General features: G+C 43.9%; 1 protein-coding gene across 1 annotated transcript in view; it reads right to left on the bottom strand.

The window, feature by feature from the left end:
- The window catches only part of LOC128899328 (mothers against decapentaplegic homolog 2-like), a 168393-nt gene extending 148506 nt beyond the window's left edge, over positions 1-19887 (bottom strand). Inside the window, exons 1-2 of the mRNA XM_054177719.1 lie at positions 19825-19887; positions 7334-7626 (exon numbers count right to left, since the gene is read on the bottom strand). Of these exons, the coding sequence (XP_054033694.1) occupies positions 7334-7569 (236 nt within the window). The 5' untranslated portion in view covers positions 7570-7626; positions 19825-19887. The remainder of the gene's footprint in view (positions 1-7333; positions 7627-19824) is intronic.
- Positions 19888-21528: the final 1641 nt, after the last annotated feature.

The raw sequence follows: 21528 nt of genomic DNA, 5'->3' as shown, positions 1-21528 counted from the left end.
AGGACCTGTGCGAGACGTTCCAGACATTAAGAACATTTTGTACACGGCTGCAGGTGACAATGGTCCAACCTGGTGCTTGTGGCAAAAAGCTCCAGGTGAGACACGTGGACGACCTCTTGGTTTCTGGAGTCGAGGTTACAGAGGTTCAGAGGCAAATTATACTCCAACAAAGAAAGAGATTCTAGCTGCCTATGAAGGAGTAAAAGCAGCTTCTGAAGTGATTGGAACTGAATCACAACTTCTCCTAGCTCCCAGATTACCAGTTTTGAATTGGATGTTGAAAGGCAAAGGTTCCACACCACATCATGCCACAGACTCCACCTGGTCTAAGTGGATGGCTCTGATAACACAGAGAGCTCAAATGGGAAATCTTGAAAGACCTGGTCTGGTGGAGGTGATCTCAAGTTGGCCTGAAGATGCCAACTGTATTAAACCTCCAGAGGAGAGAGTAACTCGTGCTGAGGAAGCTCCTCCTTACGATGACCTTTCTGATGATGAAAAGAAATATGCTTTGTTCACAGACGGTTCCTGTTGCCTCGTCAGGAACAAGCGAAGTTGGAAGTCTGCAGTGTGGAGTCCAAGACGCCGAGCTGCAGAGGCAAAGGATGGAGAAGTAGAATCCAGTCAGTTTGCAGAGGTAAAAGCTGTCCAGCTAGCTCTCGACGTAGCTGAACGTGAGAGATGACCAAAGCTTTATCTCTACACCGACTCATGGATGGTAGCCAATGCTCTATGGGGTTGGCTAAAGAACTGGAAAAAGAATGGCTGGCAGAGGAAAGGAAAACCCATCTGGGCAGCCGACCTGTGGCAAGACATTGCTGATCAAATCGAGAGAATTCCAGTGAAAGTGAGACACATTGATGCTCACATTCCTAAGAGCAAATCTACTGAGGAACAGCAACACAACCATCAGGCAGATTTAGCTGCAAGAGTTTCTCAAGTAGACAATAACTCTGATCTTGATCTCGACTGGAAACATCGAGGTGAGATATTCTTAGCTCGGTGGGCTCACGATTCATAAGGACATCAAGGCAGAGATGCAACATACCAGTGGGCTCGTGACAGATCCATAGACATTTCCATGCATGCTATCACGCAAGTCATCCATGACTGTGACATTTGTGCTGCTATTAAGCAGGCAAAGCGAATTAAGCCCTTGTGGTATGGTGACAGATGGTCCAAGTACAGGTATGGTGAAGCCTGGCAGATGTAGTTGCCATCACAGAGACGTGGTGGGATAGCTCACATGACTGGAGTGCTGTAATTGATGGCTACAGGCTCTTCAGGAGAGATAGACAAGGAAGAAGGGGTGGAGGGTTGGCCCTGTACATCAGGGAGGCACTAGATGCCATTGAACTAGAGATTAGGGACGATCAGGCTGAATGCTTGTGGACAAGAATTAGAGGGAAGACCGGTAGGGCAGACATCCTGGTTGGAGTATGTTATAGACCACCCAACCAGGAGGATGATGTCGACGAAGCATTCTATAGACAGCTTAAGGCTGTCTCAAGATCTCCTGACCTTGTTCTCATGGGCGACTTCAACCTGCCTGACATCTGCTGGGATATCAACACAGCAGAGAGGAGACAGTCTAGGAGGTTCTTAGAGTGCATGGAGGACAGCTTCTTATCCCAGGTGCTGCGTGAGCCTACCAGGGGCAAGGCTATGCTTGACCTCCTCTTCACCAGCAGGGAAGGGCTGGTGAGTGATCTGGTGGTCGGAGGCTGTTTAGGGGCCAGCGACCATGAGATAATTGAATTTTCGGTATTTGGTGAAACTAAGAGGGGCAGCAAGAAGACCTCCACTCTGGACTTCCGGAGGGCGGACTTCAGGTTGCTCAAGGAAATAATTCAGAGGGTTCCTTGGGAGAAAGCCCTTAAAAATAAAGGGGTCCAGGAGGGCTGGACCTACTTCAAGAAAGAACTGATGAAGGCTCAGGAACAGGCTGTGCCAATGTGCCGGAAGAGGAGCCGCCGGGGCAGACGGCCAGCCTGGTTGTGTAATGAACTTTTAAAAGAACTAAGGGAAAAAAAGACGGTATATCATCTTTGGAAGAAAGGTGAGGCAACCCACAGGATGTTTAAAGAGGTTGCTAGGGCATGTAGAAGGAAAATTAGAGAGGCAAAAGCACATTTGGAACTCAAACTGGCCTCTGATATTGTTGCAGTTTGAGCTGGGTGCCCCCCTGGTGTGTTCATTTCCTGTGTCCAGAAGTCCAGCCCAGAGGGATGGACGCAGGAAATTGTGTGTATTTCCTACCATAATTCTTTGCACCACTATAAGATCCAGTGCGGGGTCTGGCACTTTCTCTTTTCTTCCTCCTCCGCCAGCCGGTAACTGGGGGAGATGTCTCCTGGCTTTGGGCCTGGCTAGGCCCAAGGCCACGGGGGGATGGGCAGTCTCAGGCCTGGCCAGCTGAGACTAGCCCAGCAGAGGGAGGGGGAAGAAGGAGCCCTGAGGGTCTCGGGTGTACCCTCAGGTGGGGATGGGATGCCTCTGGGTTTGCTTTGGGATCTTTCTTTGTCACTGCGCTTTGGGTTCTCTGTAACATTCACTGCTTTCTATTTAAACTTTCATCACTTTTGCAATCCGTTTGTCTGAGTGTTTTATTCCTGCCCGTGGTGGGGAGAGAGGGGGCTGCCTCAACCCAGCACAGATGTGAAGGACAACAAAAAGTCCTTCTATAAATATATTAATAGCAAGAGGAAGGGCAGGGACAACCTCCACTCCTTGGTTGACATGGAGGGAAATGTTGTATCACAGGATGAGGATAAGGCAGAGGTACTTAACACCTTCTTTACCTCAATTTTTACTAGCGGGAAAGAACGTCTACCAGACAGCTGGCCTGCAGAGCTGGCAGAAGGAGCCAGGGAGCTGCATAGTTTCCCTGTGTTCCAAGAGCAAGTGATAGGAGCTCTCCTCAGCAGCTTAGACCCCCACAAGTCCATGGGACCAGATGGGATCAATCCTAGGGTGCAGAGAGAGCTGGCAGATGAGCTGGCCAAGGCACTCTCCATGATTTTCCATCAGTCCTGGCTCACTGGAGAGATCCCAGATGACTGGAAGCTGGCCAACGTGGTACCCATCCACAAGAAGGGCCGTTTGGATAAGCCAGGGAATTACAGGCCTGTCAGCCTGACCTCAGTGCCAGGCAAGATTATGGAACAGGTCATCCTGAGTGCAATCACACAACACTTAAAGGATGGCCAAGGGATCAGGCCCAGCCAGCATGGGTTTAGGAAGGGCAGGTCCTGCCTGACCAACCTGATCTCCTTCTATGATCAGGTGACCCACCTGGTGGATATGGGGAGGCCTGTGGATGTAGTCTACCTGGACCTCAGCAAGGCCTTTGACACTGTTCCCCATAGCAAACTCCTGGCCAAGCTGTCAGCCCATGGCTTGGATGGGAGCACACTGCGATGGGTTAGGAACTGGCTGGAGGGCCGAGCCCAGAGAGTGGTGGTGAATGGTGCTACATCCAGCTGGCAGCCAGTCACTAGTGGTGTGCCCCAGGGATCAGTGCTGGGCCCCATGCTCTTTAACATCTTTATTGATGATCTGGATGAGGACATTGAGTCCATCATCAGTAAATTTGCTGACGACACCAAGCTGGGGGCAGGAGTTGATCTGCTGGAGGGTAGAGAGGCTCTGCAGAGGGACCTCGACAGGCTGGACAGATGGGCAGAATCCAACAGCATGAGATTTAACACATCCAAGTGCCGGGTTCTGCACATTGGCCACAACAACCCCATGCAGAGTTACAAGCTGGGGTCAGAGTGGCTAGAGAGGAGTCAGGCTGAGAGGGACCTGGGGGTGCTAGTCGACGGTAGACTGAACATGAGCCTGCAGTGTGCCCAGGCAGCTAAGAGGGCCAATGGCATCCTGGCCTGCATCAGGAACAGTGTGGCCAGCAGGAGCAGGGAGGTCATTCTGCCCCTGTACACTGCACTGGTTAGGCCGCACCTTGAGTACTGTGTCCAGTTCTGGGCCCCTCAGTTTAGGAAGGATGTTGACTTGCTGGAACGAGTCCAGAGAAGAGCAACAAAGTTGGTGAGGGGTTTGGAACACAAGCCCTACGAGGAGAGGCTGAGGGAGCTGGGCTTGCTTAGCCTGGAGAAGAGGAGACTCAGGGGTGACCTTTACTCTCTACAACTACCTGAAGGGAGGCTGTAGACAGACGGATGTTGGTCTCTTCTCCCAGGCGGCCAGTACCAGAACAAGAGGACACAGTCTCAGGCTGCGCCGGGGGGGTTCAGGCTAGATGTTAGGAAAAAGTTCTATACAGACAGAGTGATTGCACATTGGAATGGGCTGCCTGGGGAGGTGGTGGAGTCGCCATCACTGGAGGTTTTCAGGAGGAGACTTGACGGGGTGCTTGGTGCCGTGGGTTAGTTGTTTGGGTGGTGTTTGATTGGTTGATGGGTTGGACGCGGTGATCTTGAAGGTCTCTTCCAATCTGGTTTATTCTATGTATTCTATGTATTGACTACATCACTCTACCACGTTCTCGTTCTGGTAAGCAATACGTGCTTACTATGGTAGAGGCAAACACCGGATGGCTGGAAACTTATGCAGTTCCACACGCAACTGTACGCAACACCATTCTCGGTCTGGAGAGACAGATCCTGTGGAGACACGGAACTCCAGAGAGGATTGAGTCAGACAACGGAACTCACTTCAAGAACAACCTTGTAAAGAGCTGGGCAAAAGAGCACGGTATTGAGTGGATTTTCCATATTCCTTACTATGCACCGGCTGCAGGGAAGATTGAACGCTACAACGGTTTGTTGAAGACCGCTCTCAAAGCCATGGGAGGTGGATCTTTGAAAAACTGGGAGAAGCATTTAGCACAAGCAACCTGGCTGGTGAATAGTAGAGGTTCAGTGAACCGAGCTGGACCGGCACATTCAGATCTGCTACCGAAAGTAGAAGGTGATAGAGTTCCTGTTTTTAGAGAAAAGAACCTGTTTGGGTATTTTCGCCCTCCGGAGAGGCTAAACCTGTCCGAGGGGTGGATTCAGCGGAAGGTCCGGGTCACACTTATTGGGTAATGCAGGAGAATGGTCAAATTCAGTGTATTCCACAAAGAAATTTAACTTTAGCTGAAAGAGTTTGATTTCAGACTGTTGTACAGCTACATTGCGCCCAAAGGAAGAATCCCTGAGGAATCTACAGTGCACGAACCCTGAGAACCCTGAGAGCCCTGAGTCAACTGAGAGTCCCTGTGTTCCTGTTTCCTTTTTCTTCACTTTGTCTGCAGAGAGACAAGCTGTTTTCCATTTTCCTATTTCCTGACTTTTTTGGACTTCTGAATCGTCTACATCCGAGTATAGCCGGAACGGACTATGAACTTAACTCACGTACTGTAAATATTGTTTCCGATTGGATGGACAGTGCGAACAACCAATGAAATTGTTTAGAAGGGGTGGACTGTGACCATTTGAGGCTGTGCCTTTAAGGAAGGGGCACACTGGCTAAATGTTTATAAAATATTTTGGTATTCTAAACGAATTTCATTGGCCAAGTAAGGCAGGAGGTGAGGTTGGGCCCAGCGCAGCTGGGACTTTCTCTTCAGTCTTCCTTTCTTCGCTGTCCCTTTCGGCTGGATCTGCTTCTGTGCTTCTTGCCAAGAGATAAGAAATAACTAACTCCCTGTGCATAGGCCTCTGTCTTCTGTACTAACTCCCCTTTTTTCTCTTCTTCTACCTCTTTTGGGGGAGAAGGGAGGTAGGGGGGTGAAGGGGGCACAGGGGGAAGCCCCCTCTGTGGGGGGGTCTGGTTTCTGGTTGAGTTTATTTGCAGTATATTTCTGTATATATTGTAAAATACCTGTATTTGTTGTGTTACATATAATCTGTTTCCTTGTAAAATATAGTTGGAGAAATGAGAGTGAGTTTTAGCCGCAGTTTCTTTCTCAGTGGGGGAGGGAAAGCAGAGCCTTTCCTCTCAACCCACCACAGTATGGTATATTTAATTTCTGCCATACAAAACATCTTCCAATTAAGCAATTTCATCTGTCATAGTAAAGACTTGCTAAATGCAGAGTAATCTCATATCAAGAAAAGACATATCCCTACAGGTTCCAATTTTAATCTATTGACATACACATTATACAAGAACGCCCTAATTTTATTTCTGATTGTTTTACAGCTGGCAAAAAGAAGAAAGCAGAAGGGAAACCCTGAGAATGTTAAGACCGCTTTAGGGAAAAAATACAAGAGGGCAGCATTAGAAACAAAAAGTCAACAGAAGACAGAGAATAAAATTAATGTAGCAATTCATTCAGAACATACTTGTGCTTTTCTCAGAAAGTTGTGTCAAATCTAAAAGAGAATGGTAAAACTGCTGTAACATTTGATATATGGACATCATTACTGACACCGTCAAATCTAGTTTGTGCAACGATTAATAATGTTTAAAAGCAGCTAGGATGAATGTGCTAATATAGAAATTAATGTCATAAACCAGATGCAGTTTCTCTCCCGTAGAAATGATTTCAAGCATCAAGGGGCTAAGTGCCCAGAATATTCCTGTGCCACCAAATCCTTTCATAGAAAAACATATTTGTAAAGTGATTTGATACTTATGTCACACATGCACCCTAGTAAGAGTTCCATACATGAATCAAGAGCAGACTGCATTATACTTCATACATAACCCTTACTTCTCAACAGCAGTTGCTATGAATTAAGTTGATAGTCAAAGGTATAGAATGCAAGTTGTTCACCTAAATGTATATACATATAAAAGGCAGGAAAGCAGTTCTAGAAATATTCAAAAGTACTTTTTATTTAATAAATTCATTAACCAATAATAATAATTACAATAAACTAGTCTTCAGTCAACTTGCCTCCAAAAAATAAAACTTCCCTTCAAAAGCAAGAATGGATGAAGGTTGTACATTTAAAATGAAACTACCACATACAATTGAATAGTTAGATGACTGAAGTGTTAACCAAGACAAAAAAAAAAAAGACGAATTTTTCAAGTAGAAATGTAGGTTCAAGTATGCCACTCCAATTAAAGACAGGGTCATTTACAAAAGCATAAGGCAGTGCTACAAAGTATGAGTTGTGCTAAGCACCACTAAAATACATACAAATTGAAAATTATGTAGCAGTAAAAATTGAAATATAAATGTATTAGTAGAAATTGTGACGTTACAAAGTGTGTAATTCAGTTGTAAGCAAGCACAATATAAAACCAAAAAAAGAATATTTAAATAATCCAAAGCATGCAACTGATTGTTTTAGTTATTTGTTCACAGGATAGCCTAAACATCCACGTAATCATTTCTTAAGTGGTTGTAACAATTTCAAACAACAGCACTTACCTTGGTATTGTCACACATTTTGTATTTGAATTCTGAGTGGTAATTGCTTTCTCAAGCTCATCCAGCTGTCCTGTTTTCTTCAGCTTCTTGACTAAGCTTTTCACTGCTTTTTCACACCACTTTTCCTCCTGGACATTCTGCTCACCACCACCAGCCCCTCCAGAGCCACCAGCAGATTTTTTCCACCCTAGAAGTCTCTTCACAACTGGTGGAGTGAATGGCAATATGGATGACATGACTTTCACCAGATAGAACACTCAGCAAGCAATAAATTAGAGATTCCCGTCTGATCCCTAAAACCAAACCAAAACAAAGATATTGGCACCGAGGTTTCACATGAAACACATACCTTGCTTAGGACCTTTCATTACCAAATGCATCCTAAAGCAAGTCAGATAAACAGTTCAGAAGTTGTCTGCATCATGGTTAGGTACATCACCAATAAGGTTAAAATGCAAATTTGCTGTAGACTCTTTCTTGGTTAAAACCAACTCCAGAAAATACAAAAGTTAACTTGAGTCTAGCTTTGCACCTAGGCTGGATAGTTTTTGTCATTTAAATAAGTTTTCCACAAGTGATGAACAAATTACATACACACATGCAAGTTATGCCAGTCTCCAAATTAATTTAGCAATCAAAATTGTTTGGAATGTCTTTTAATCATTACAGCTTGACAGAAGTCTTCCTACTGTCAGCCACTTCACAAGCCTTTTCTCATTTCTTTGTCATGTTTTAAATAGCTACCAATTTTGTTCCATTTGGGACATGGATTTGAAATTCATAAGTTTAGTAATAAACTTATTTGTATCTTTCAATCTAGAGTTCAATGGCCTACAGATAATGAAGCTTCTCAACTGGCAGTACTTGATGAATTTAAGTCTTTCAAAATCTATTAAAGGATATTTTAAAATCCTAGTTTACAGGTACCTGTTTTCAATTTTGATAGCCTTTTATTCAGTATCAACTATCTGATCATGATGCTTATGTAAAATGAAAGATTAGAAGGGATGATGAAACTTGATCTACATTTAGCACGGAGTTCAATTTGTGTTTCAAATAAATTTTAAAAATAAATGACAGCCATTTAGAAAACAAAAAAAACCAGCTTGGTTTTGCAGCTTCTGCTAAGTATTAAAACAAAATCCCCAAAGCAACTGCATTATTTCAGGTAGTTATTAGAAACTGCTCGAGGGTGTAATAGTCCTATGGCACCAAAGTAAAAACCCACCTTATTTCCAGGCAGCAAATAGGTATTTGAACTCCAGAAAGTTATCTTACTACCAAGCTGTGTAAATTCAGTCAGGTGAAAATACTTTGTTTTAGCATCTCTATCCCATACAGGCACATTCCTCACTTCTATCTTCCCAACCTGGCTAATTCTATTCTAAAACATACCAACTTCATCTTACTGAAATTTCTCATCTTCAAAACAGCATGGGACTCTCCAAGCTACAGTATTCATTCAATTTATGCCTTGTCATGTTTTTGTGGTTTCAGTGAGGTCAACAATCATTAAATTATATTCTACAGGTAACTTTAAATCATAAATTTTAAATTCCAATAAGCCAGAACATTCAGTAGGAATGACACTTCAGCTTTAACTAAATTATACCTCCATAAACCTGCTTGTTAGAGCACCTTTCAGTGCCTCAGAATACTACTTTAATCATCAGCCCTATAAAGCACTTTTCAGTAGGGTTACATTTACCACCAAGGTAAATTGCCTGTTCTTCCAGGCCCTTTAAAGATACTCAATGCTTTTATCTAATTTTTCAGCTTTATAATACTCCTTGTGTCCAATTTCGCAGCATTCTCTCCCTTAAGACATGGCACTACGATATATATAGTTTTCTATATTTTATGGTGGTTTGTTTTTTTAAACTAAGATTTGCATTTCTGCTTCAAACATGCATTCAGTGATTTAAGATTTGCAGCAGGAAAGAATTTAGAAACTCCATGCATTTCTGGTTTTCTTTATATTTGGACTCTCACTATTTTGACGTGCTCCAAGGGAAAAAAAAACCAAACACACACAACAAAAACCCCCCAACAAACACAAACCAACAACAAACCACCAAACAAAACCCCAACACTTTCTTTTCCCATTTCCAAAAGACTATAAGCTTAAACCTAACTAATAAGAAAAACAAAAAACTCCACAAAGGGACATGCTTAGAGTCCTTTATTACAATAATTATTGCAGCTTAGCAGCTATTAAAAAAACCTGCACAACACACCATAGCTGCTGACTAAGTCACAGAGGCTTCAACTACCTTATAGCTATTATTTTGTCATCTCAGGGATTTGCTAGGAGTACAAGAATTTCACTAAATTATTCTAGTAGTGGCCCCATATTTTACAAATGCTGAGCAGAGAATGTTACAGAAGTAGAACAGGATTTAATTCAGCTTAATACTTCAGCCAATTGTGATGAGTACTCATAGGAGAATATTTCAGCCAGCTTAATTTGTGCAAAGTGGCACTGCTCCAAGCAGGCCCTGCAAAGTGCAAGGCATGACTAGGTTGAATTACAAGTAACTCGGATAAATACAAATTATGCATAGTCTTGTGTTCCATCTCCAAAAGTGACAAAAGGACAGACTACTCAGGGAAAGCACACAAACCTGTTTTATGTAGCTCATCCTCACAATTCTTCATCATCTTAAACTGTCACAGCAGGAAATTAAAGGCTATATTCATACTTATTCCCTTTAGCAGCCATTTATGTACCTGTTATCCACAAATTTGTCTAACCACTTTTTGAACCTGCCTCCACAATCTGTTTTGGAGGACAGCACCTAAATTTAACTGCCCACTGTTTAAAGAAGTACTTTTAGTTATTTTAATTTATTCTCTTCCTAGGTTCAGACAGTTCCTCTTGTTCTACCACTGAGGCTTTGGTGAAGAACTGTTTGTATTCATCTTATCTGCAAGCTTCATGATTCTGTGCATTTGAATCATATCCCTCCCTCAAATAGAAGGCTATGAGCCTTTTGCCACAACAAAAGTATCTGAACACATCTAAATATATTGCATAAGAACTAATTTAATGACCACAGAAAAATCATAGCAGTCTATGGTTATCTCTTCAGTCATATCCTAAAACTCTCAACATTATAATTAAAAAGTACAAAGATAGAAATCTATATCTCATGAGGAATTTGGAGACAGAAGGCTAACACATCTGTTGCTGAACATCAGTCAGGAGCTCAAATAAAAATTAAGAGCTGTGTTGGGTTCTATCCACCTAGTCTCAGACACTATGTTTATACTAGTAGGTTTAACAGTCACTGCTGCAGCTCACTTTTGAATAGTAAATCCCATTTCAATTCATCGCTTGTAACTTTTGCCATCAAACTGATACAGCAATAACAGGCTTTGATTTTTGTTTCTAAAGAATCATCCTCTCAGACACTGTCACTGTTAACACAAGCCTCTTATTAAAAACATTCCTCTAGCATTTTGCTTGTACAATTTCTTCATTCACAAAAAACATAAAATGTTCCCCCCCAAAACGCACCCAGAAAAAAATCTTTGCCAACAGTGCAAGAAACATTTCCACACTAAGATGGCCACAGATTAAATACACACTAAATATGTAATATCCCTTCTTCATTGTGATTCACTTGCTGAGGCCAAACACAATAGTACACAAGAAAAAAATATAAGATTTGGGCTAACTCAAACTTCCACAATACACCAACATAATGGAAGTCTTGACTGATCACTGGGAGATTTTACATACCCTTTTCTAAACTCAACTATAGTTGAGCTATTAGTATCAAGGTAGCAGTGCAATACATGGCAGAAAAACTTCCATTAGTTTATCCCTTTCCACATTCTCTGGATTGTGCCTTAAAACTGCAGCTCTGAATATTCAAGGAGTACTCACTCTGTTGCCCAGAGAGGTATGAGTGTTTCTTTAGATTGCTGGAACATAGGGAGCACATGCTGTTATTCTCAACAGACTAATACCAGAAAATTTATAAATTGCCTAACTTCAGGGGTATTCATTTAATCTCTGCCCCCATAGTGTATCCCTGCCTTCTGATGCATGTTTCTATAGTTGGTCAAACAGTGTCATAGATGGCAACTTTTAAAATCATTGAGTTACACCTGCTATTATTCCATTTTACCGCACCTCTCTAAAACAAGTATTAAGCATTAAATCCATGATCTCAGCAATAACTAAGCATAAAAGATGAAGAAAACCTTAAGCGCAGTATGCTAGCAGACTAAAATCTTCAAGGGAAACTTTCCTTCCCGGAGTGTCTGGAACATACTATAAACAAACTGGTGCTATCAAAAAAATCAAGTGATTTGTGGCTGATTTATTCTAAAGCCTTATGCAACATATTTCATATCAGTCTGGTTATTCATCTTAAACTTGGAATAAACAAATGTGATCTCTCCTGAGATTCCTAGAAGTGTTCCGGCTTAGAAGAATTTGATTTGCGAGAGCTCTTCTGGAATAAAGAGGACAGAAGTTAAGCTCCTGAGGAAAGACTGAGGAAAATAATTTGTAGTATTTGACAAATCTACAAACTCATTTCATCCCTATTTTAGTCTAATTTTTGAAATTTTTGCAAAAAGCAACATTTTGGGGTCTTTCATGAATCCTGGAATCTAGACAGGATTCTCTATCAATTTCACCAAGTACATAATGTTTCAGATCTTTTAGAAGATGCACCCCTGTGATATTACTGGTTTCACAATAAGGTAACATTAATTGAAGCACAGTCTATTTGAAGCACAGGGCAGCAGCCATAATCAACAAGTGGCTTAGAGGCTGGTGCAGCCAAAAGAATTGTGGGGTTTTTGATCTTGGTAAACTTTCAAATGCACCAGTCCAGCTGGCAACAGATGGAGTACATATGCCCCAGAGAAGGGGAAAGATCACAGTATATGAGAATGGCCTGTCCACCAAAGGTAAAAAGATTCTGGGGAGGGAACTCACAGGTCTCACCGAGAGGGCTTTAAACTAGTTTCGAAGGGGGAAAGGGCTGAAACTAGTCCCCTCAGGCAAGAGTCTGGGGGCAATAAGCTTGAATCTCAGGCCAAACCAGCAGCCCAGCTGCAGGGCATGTACACTAATGCATGAAGTATGGGCAACAAACAAGAGGAGCTGGAAGCCTTGTTGCAGCAGGAAAGTAATGATGTAGTCGCCATCACAGAGACGTGGTGGGATGACTCACCTGACTGGAGCGCTGCAATTAATGGCTACAGGCTTTTCAGAAAAGACAGGCAAGGAAGAAGGGGTGGCCCTGTACATGAGGGAGGCACTAGATGCCATTGAGCTAGAGATCAGGGATCATCAGGTTGAGTGCTTGTGGGCAAGAATTAGAGGGAAGACTGGCAGGGCAGACATCCTGGTTGGAGTATGTTATAGACCACCCAACCAGGAAGAAGATGATGAAGCATTCTATAGGCAGCTTCAGGCTGTCTCAAGATCTCCAGACTTTGTCCTCATGGGCGACTTCAACCTGCCTGACATCTGCTGGGATCACAACACAGTAGAGAGAAGGCACTCTAGGAGGTTCTTAGACTGCATGGAGAACAGCGGCTTATCCCAGGTGCTGCAAGAGCCTACTAGGGGCAAGGCTATGCTTGACCTCCTCTTCACCAGCAGGGAAGGGCTGGTGGGTGATGTGGTGGTCGGAGGCTGTTTAGGGGCCAGCGACCACGAGATAATTGAATTTTCAGTATTCGGTCAAGCTAAGAGGGGCAGCAAGAAGACCTCCACTCTGGACTTCCGGAGGGCGGACTTCAGGTTACTCAAGGAAATAATTCAGAGGGTTCCTTGGGAAAAAGCCCTTAAAAATAAAGGGGTCCAGGAGGGCTGGACCTACTTCAAGGAAGAACTGATAAAGGCGCAGGAACAGGCTGTGCCAATGTGCTGGAAGAAGAGCCGCTGGGGCAGACGGCCAGCCTGGATGGGTAATGAACTTTTAATAGAACTAAGGGAAAAAAAGAGGGTGTATCACCTTAGGAAGAATGGCGAGGCAACCCACGGAATGTTTAAGGATGTAGCCAAATCATGCAGGAAGAAAATTAGGGAGGCAAAAGCACATTTGGAGCTTAAACTGGCCTCTGCTGTGAAGGACAACAAAAAGTCTTTCTATAAATATATTAATAGCAAGAGGAAGGGTAGGGACAACCTCCACTCCTTAGTGGACATGGAGGGGAATGTTGAAACAAAGGATGAGGAAAAGGCAGAGGTACTTAACACCTTCTTTGCCTCAATTTTTACTAGCAGGACAGAACGTCTTCCAGACAGCTGGCCTGCAGAGCTGGCAGAAGGCGCCAGGGAGCTGCATAGTTTCCCTGTGTTCCATGAGCAGGAGATTGGAGCTCTCCTCAGCTGCTTGGATCCCCACAAGTCCATGGGACCAGATGGGATCCATCCCAGGGTGCTGAGAGAGCTGGCAGATGAGCTGGCCAAGCCACTATCCATCATTTTTCATCAGTCCTGGCTCACTGGAGACGTCCCAGATGACTGGAAGCTGGCCAACGTGGTGCCCATCCACAAGAAGGGCTGGTTGGATGAGCCAGGGAATTACAGGCCTGTCAGCCTGACCTCAGTGCCAGGCAAGATTATGGAACAGGTCATCCTGAGTGCAATCACACAACACTTAGAGGATGGCCAAGGGATCAGGCCCAGCCAGCATGGATTCAGGAAGGGCAGGTCCTGCCTGACCAACCTGATCTCCTTCTATGATCAGGTGACCCACCTGGTGGATGTGGGGAGGCCTGTGGATGTAGTCTACCTGGACCTCAGCAAGGCCTTTGACACCGTTCCCCATAGCAAACTCCTGGCCAAGCTGTCAGCCCATGGCTTGGATGGGAGCACACTGCATTGGGTTAGGAACTGGCTGGAGGGCCGAGCCCAGAGAGTGGTGATGAATGGTGCCACATCCAGCTGGCAGCCAGTCACTAGTGGTGTGCCCCAAGGATCAGTGCTGGGCCCCATGCTCTTTAACATCTTTATTGATGATCTGGACGAGGACATTGAGTCCATCATCAGTAAATTTGCTGATGACACCAAGCTGGAGACAGGAGTTGGTCTCCTGGAGGGTAGAGAGGCTCTGCAGAGGGACCTCAATAGGCTGGACAGATGGGCAGAGTCCAACGGCATGAGATTTAACACATCCAAGTGCCGGGTTCTGCACATTGGCCACAGCAACCCCATGCAGAGCTACAGGCTGGGGTCAGAGTGGCTGGAGAACAGCCAGGCAGAGAGGGACCTGGGGGTGCTGGTCGATGGTAGGCTGAACATGAGCCTGTAGTGTGCCCAGGCAGCTAAGAGGGCCAATGGCATCCTGGCCTGCATCAGGAACAGTGTGGCCAGCAGGAGCAGGGAGGTCATTCTGCCCCTGTACACTGCACTGGTTAGGCCGCACCTCAAGTACTGTGTCCAGTTCTGGGCCCCTCAGTTTAGGAAGGATGTTGACTTGCTGGAACGAGTCCAGAGAAGAGCAACAAAGTTGGTGAGGGGCTTGGAACACAAGCCCTACGAGGAGAGGCTGAGGGAGCTGGGGTTGCTTAGCCTGGAGAAGAGGAGACTCAGAGGTGACCTTATTACTCTCTACAACTACCTGAAGGGAGTTTGTAGACAGGCAGAGGTTGGTCTCTTCTCCCAGGCAGCCAGTACCAGAACAAGAGGACACAGTCTCGGGCTGCACCAGGGGAGGTTTAGGCTGGAGGTGAGGAGAAAGTTCTTCACAGAGAGAGTTGTTAGTCATTGGAATGGGCTGCCTGGGGAGGTGGTGGAGTCACCGTCATTGGAGGCTTTCAGGAGAAGACTTGATGGGGTGCTTGGTGCCATGGGTTAGTTGTTTAGGTGGTGTTGGATTGGTTGATGGGTTGGATGCGATGATCTTGAAGGTCTCTTCCAACATGGTTTATTCTATTCTATTCTAGAAACCAAGGAGACAATTTATTCTCAGCAGAATCTGAGAAAGTTCTCCCTATTGTTAATGATTTCAATTTGCAGGTAATCTGAGTCTTGTATCAAGTTCAAACTAAAAAAATCAAAGCCAGTCTTTTCTCTTTCAAACAGAATACACTCCAGTTGAAGCATTCACTGGAACAGACAAGAGAACACATTTCCCCAATTCTATTGTGGCCATGATCCCTCTAAAATATGCCTTTTGAGATTCCAGAAGGATCAATTCTTTCTTCTTCTCCTACTTGGTTTTGTCATACTGGCTCATACCTGCATAGTTTTCTGAAGAACACAAGAAATTGAGATGGTGCCTATTCTTCTCTCATACTCAAGTCAGAATAGGACAGCTTCAACTATTTCCTTACTGTTGTTTTGGGGTGTTGGATTTTTTTGCTTTGGGGAAGAGGAATCCATCCCTACTGCATAGTGCCCATTAGGCAAACAGTAGGGAGTGGTTCCAAAGAGCTTCCTGTCAAGAACTCCATCCGGCCAGCACAACAGCTAAAGTTTCAAGAAAGCAAGCTAAGGTCCTGGTTCAGATTTGACATAGCAGATAGAGTTCAAAACAGGCAGCTTGTGATCTGAAGGGACAGGAGCAAAGAAAAAATAAAAATAAAAATCAGAGAACGAGAATTTGAAGCATGCCTATATATAGATACAATTTACACACTGATTTTAAAGTTTATTGTGCTCTAGTATTGAGTCTTGAAATTGCATAACTATTATTTTTCTACAGCTCTCTGAAAACAGAATTACCCACTTACTTGAAAAGTAGACTTTCTTCCTCTCACTCATTTAATGAAGTTTGATTATGAATCAAATGACAAAAAATAATTACTATAAAATTAGTATGATCATGATGTTATGAAGCTTCAGAGAACAGATTTTTTTTTCTTCAATTACAAAGGACCACTGCAAATTACAAACAAATGCAGTAATTAAAAGCTATATTGCTATCAGAAAATTAGCACAAAGGGTATACCATACATATGGTCTTCATATATATATGCTCTTCATGGTATACTAGAACTGCATAAAACTGGAGACAGGAGAAAGAAGAGATGTTAATTTTACTGACCTCTGATTAAACTACAATAGGACCAATGTAACTTAGAAACTTTCCTATAACTGCAAAAGAGGAAAATTACCACAATTGCATTTGGCCAATCCATCTGTCTCTGCAAAGCAACAAACTTCTTCTACTATTAGGAACAACTTCACAGTATTGCTCCTTAAAACTAAAAGGTCTTAAGAGCTCCACAAAAGCACCAAATAAGCACTCCAAACCACAGCAGTTTAAGCCCTTCTCACATAATTTGCTTTGACTAAATGTTTCCACCTGTAACAGGCTAGTGCCTGTTTTACTATTTTATAAAGTAAATATTCCTGGGCCAAATTTGACATGAATAGTCACAGAACTGATTATCAGGTACCAAAGCAATTGTTTCAGTTTTTATCTGTATAGCGTAGCAGTTTCCCCACTTTGTTAAAATACAATCAATTGCATTTAACAATTAGTTAATGCAAGTTCACTTTCAATACAGGCCTAACAGGAATATTCTTCAAACAGGCCAGCCCCCCAAGCCTAGCATCTTATGCTAAGCTCATATTGCTGGAACATAATTAAATGAAGCTTGAGCCCCAGACTAAACTGACAGGAGACAGAAGAACTGGTCTCTCATAGTCTTCTTGGTCTTACTTCATGCTATGGCTGTCAAATGCACATAATCATAATAAAATTTCACCTGGAACAAAGTTTTACTGTTTATAACAATTTCTCTACTGAATGTGAAGACCAATGTTTAGAACAGTTTTGTGCAGCAGCCAATTTCTTCTAAGCCAGAGAGTATTGAACTGTTTTCACCATTCTCTAACAGAACTAATCCCATTGCATGACCTGCAGTATTTCAGTTTAACAAATCAACAATTACAAATATTTTGGCAAAGTAAGCTTAGGCACTGTTTGCCCCTCAGCACAGTTCACAACCAGTTTGTGGCTTTATGATAAAAGTCATTAAATCCTATCTGAAAAGCAGAATTTACAGCTCAGTTAGCAAGTCAAGTTCATAAATGGATGCTTTCAATTACAGGGCATTTACATGCATAATGATTAAGACAGCACTGAATGAATACATTTGAAAACTCTAAAATTTTTTATAACAATTAAAACTTTGCATACTGTTCTTTATATAAATAAACCAGGAATGATCTTCACTCTCAAGCAGAGCTCAGATTCATTGTTATCCAAAACCTACTACAAAGCCTGTTTTCCCACAACTTTTGTGGGAAAGGGGTGAGAGAGAAACAAATTTTGTTTTTTGAAGTTGCTCTCAGTAGCAGAGATCTTTTTGAGCTCAAATAAACTCATATCAGCTGGTGCTCAAGACTTCTAAAAGAGTAAGTGGAACAGAAAGATGGAGGATGACTCAGGAGAGCCTTTAATTTGGAGATTTGCTGTGTAATTCAAGCTTATTTGATTTTGTTCATTAGTCTAGCTTCTTAGGTGGAGATCAGTTAAGAGCCAAATTTTTTAACCTTTTTTTTTAATTGTGTTCTCTTTTTTATCATTAAACAGAACCTCAGGGAAGCTGACAAATTGTTCTCCGAGATTGTAACACATGTCCAGCTTCTTCCATAAAGAAAACGGGATCTGCAAAACTTTTGTTTTGATGACTGTCAGTGTAGTCTGACCCACACAACTGCAGAACAACAATCAACTACCAGGTTACTCTATTAAACAGGCCAATATATTGTTACGTGTGCTCATACTCATCTTTAAGTTCAAACCACCACTCCTTCCTCTTTTAAAGACATTTGTAACTAATGCTATCTTTCATCGTGATAGCACTGAACCAATAGGGGGAAAGGACTTCTAAACCTTCCCCCTTATTTATATATTACCATTTCCCTCTAATTCAGTAGAGTTAGGAAATGATAAAGTTTTAAAGCCACACCTTAGAACAAACACGTAAAATTTTAAATCTATCCACACGCCATATAAGCTTCAACACTGTGATAAAGCATAGGAAATCCTAAACAGCAACCTTGTTCTGCTAAGGTAAGTTTTTCACCTTAACAAGGGGACTTATTTTGGTTTGGTTGGTTGTTAGTGGGGTGGTTTTCCAGTCTGGAGACCAGAGCAAAAACTAATTAGTATCTCACTACAGAGTCCAGCCCTCACAGAAATAACTTTGTGACTCAGTCTGAAAGCACAGCTCTCCAGGTTAAGAGAGAAACACTTATGAACATACAAACCTGCTGTTATGTACGGTCTCCTAATAAGCTGTCATTATAAACTATTTGCTACAGATGGAAACTGACTCATTTATAACCATAATCTGTGATAACATGAACTCAACATACACAGGTTTCAGCATTCACTAGCAGCGTTTTCAGAAATACTTGTTTTGTAGTTCAAACAAGCAATTTTTTCCTTAACGCTTTCCACTTGTTTGTAAGTTATTTGAAAAGAACACAACACATTTTTGTTTGTTTTAGTCAAAAACTGTAACAGACAACCAAAAGACAAAAGATTAGGCTGCAGTTGGAATGTCAGCTGTTCAACACCTCTCCAAAATTATCACAAGAGCTCTTCGTTCACCCACTTTTTTTTCTTCTTGTATTTCCCCAGAGTGAAAACTAAAAGACCATACTACATCACACCTTTTCTCTTCTCCTCTGCTCCCCACAAAAAAGTTACAAATAAGAACTCTACAACTCTGCAGTAACATCAACTACTTGCATTTATCACAAATTCTCCCATGCGCTTATCTAGGTAAATGAAACAACACCGTTTATATCTTACAAAGCATGGATAGTTTACAGCATTAAAACTACTGCCGTGAAGAAAACCCCTAATCTCAATTCAAACGTACATGTCTCACGTAGGTAGCGTGTATTTCACATTCATAGCTCTGGACTAGGAGAAAAACAAACAAAAAAGCACTGGCTGAAGCAAACCCTTGGAAACCTAAACACTTCTTTGCAACTTGCTCGTTCTCCACCACCTTGGCACAAACTTCTGCACCCGTAATCTCTTCAAGAACACGAAATAAGTATCGAGTAGAAAGGGAGGGGTAAGAGAAAAAAAGCAGCAGAACTTCCCACCACCACCACCTCTCCATTACACAGGGAAGCACAAGACGGCCTTTCCCACCCTTCACCGTCCTGCACCGGGAAGCTATTCTGGCATGTGAACGGCCAGGGGAGAGAGCGACACTGACACTCTCCTCCGCTTTCCCTTACGCATACCCAGCCAGCGGCGGGCAGCAGCAACACTCCCTCCCCAGTCGAGAGAGGGAGGCCCCAAGCCACTGCCGGGGCCTATTGCAACCACCCATCGCCCTCAGCGCCGACCGCGTCCCACCACAACAAAGGAGGAAGAGAAGGACGTGGGGAGGAGCCCTCCGTCCCCCGTCGGAAGCAGACTCGCCCCCTTCCCCCAGCCCATACACAACCGTTGAAGCAGCTCTTCCCAAAGAGCAGCCACCTGACACCTCTACCGCGGCACGACGAGGCCCCCATTCAAAACTACCCCAAAACCAACCTTTTCCTCAACGAGCTACACAGCTGCTCTCTCTCCGCGCTGCCTTCCCTGCGCACCCACTCTCCCCGCGCTCATTGGCTCCAATGATGCCCCGCCCCCAGCGGTGGGCGATGAGGCAGCGCATTGGCTCTGTCGCCTGTCACTTGAGAAACAGAGGACGAGGATTGAGTAACGGGCGTCGTGGCCTACCCTGAGTCACCGATTGGAAAATTTGGCTGCCAATCGAGTGCCCGAGGCGGGGGGGGGCGGGGGGAACACATACCAAGAAGAGCGGAAAGAAAAAAAAAAAAGAGAGACAGAGAAATTTAAAAAAAAAAAAAGACGCAAGGCGAAAGCAGACGGAGCAGGGTGGGAGTGGTTGCGTGCCCCGCGCGCCGGGGGCGGGTAGGCGTCGTTCATTGGCTGCGCTGGCTGTCACTCTTTGCAACACGCGCCGCTAGGGGTGATTGATCGGGAAGTGAGAAGCGGTGGTTTGAGTGATCAGCAGGCGCGCAATTGCACTGGTGGAGTCAGCGCGCATCGCTTCCGCCTCCCGTAATCTTCTGCGCCGGGCGCAGTTGGGAACTGATAAAAAGAAGCGCGTTTGTGGGTGAAAATTAGAGCGAAGACCAGCAGGGCAGACATCCTGCTTGAAGTCTGTTATAGACCACCCAACCAGGAGGATGATGTTGATGAAGCATTCTATAGGCAGCTTCAGGCTGTCTAAACATTGCCTGAACTTGTTCTCAGGAACCACTTCAACCTGGCTGACATCTGCTGGGATCTCAACACAGCAGAGAGGAGGCAGTCTAGCAGGTTCTTAGAATGTATGGAGGACAGCTTCTTATCCCAGGTGCTGCGTGAGCCTACCAGGGGTAAGGCTCTGCTTGACCTCCTCTTCACGAATAGGGAAGGGCTGGTGGGTGATGTGGTGGTTGGAGGCTCTTTAGGGTCCAGTGACCATGAAATAATTGAATTTTCAGTACTCAGACAATCTAAGAGGGGCAGCAAGAAGACCTCCACTCTGGACCTCTGGAGGGCGGACTTCAGGTTACTCAAGGAAATAATTCAGAGGGTTCCTTGGGAAAAAGCCCTTAAAAACAAAGGGGTCCAGGAGGGCTGGACCTACTTCAAGGAAGAACTCTTGAAGGTGCAGGAACAGGCTGTGCCAATGTGCCGGAAGATGAGTTGCCGGGGCAGACGGCCAGCCTGGATGGGCAAAGAACTTCTAAAAGAACTAAGAGAAAAAAAGAGGGTGTACCATCTTTGGAAGAAAGGTGAAGCAACCCATAGAATGTTTAAGGATGTTGCTAGGTCATGTAGGAAGAAAATTAGGGAGGCAAAAACACATTTGGAGCTTAAACTGGCCTCTGCTGTGAAGGACAAAAACAAATTTCTTCTATAAATATATTAATAGCAAGAGGAGGAGCAAGGACAACCTCCACTCCTTAGTGGACATGGAGGGGAATGTTGTAACAAAGGACGAGGAAAAGGCAGAGGTACTTAACACCTTCTTTGCCTCAATTTTTACTAGCAGGACAGAATGTCTTCCAGACAGCTGGCCTGCAGAGCTGGCAGAAGGAGCCAGGGAGCTGCATAGTTTCCCTGTGTTCCAGGAGGGGGTAATTAGAGATCTCCTCAGCCGCTTGGATCCCCACAAGTCCATGGGACCAGATGGGATCCATCCCAGGGTGCTGAGAGAGCTGGCAGATGAGCTGGCCAAGC

This window comes from Dryobates pubescens, chromosome W (assembly GCF_014839835.1).
Source record: "Dryobates pubescens isolate bDryPub1 chromosome W, bDryPub1.pri, whole genome shotgun sequence".
NCBI classification, from domain to species: Eukaryota; Metazoa; Chordata; class Aves; order Piciformes; family Picidae; genus Dryobates; species Dryobates pubescens.
This window is presented reverse-complemented; position numbering and strand designations above follow the sequence as displayed.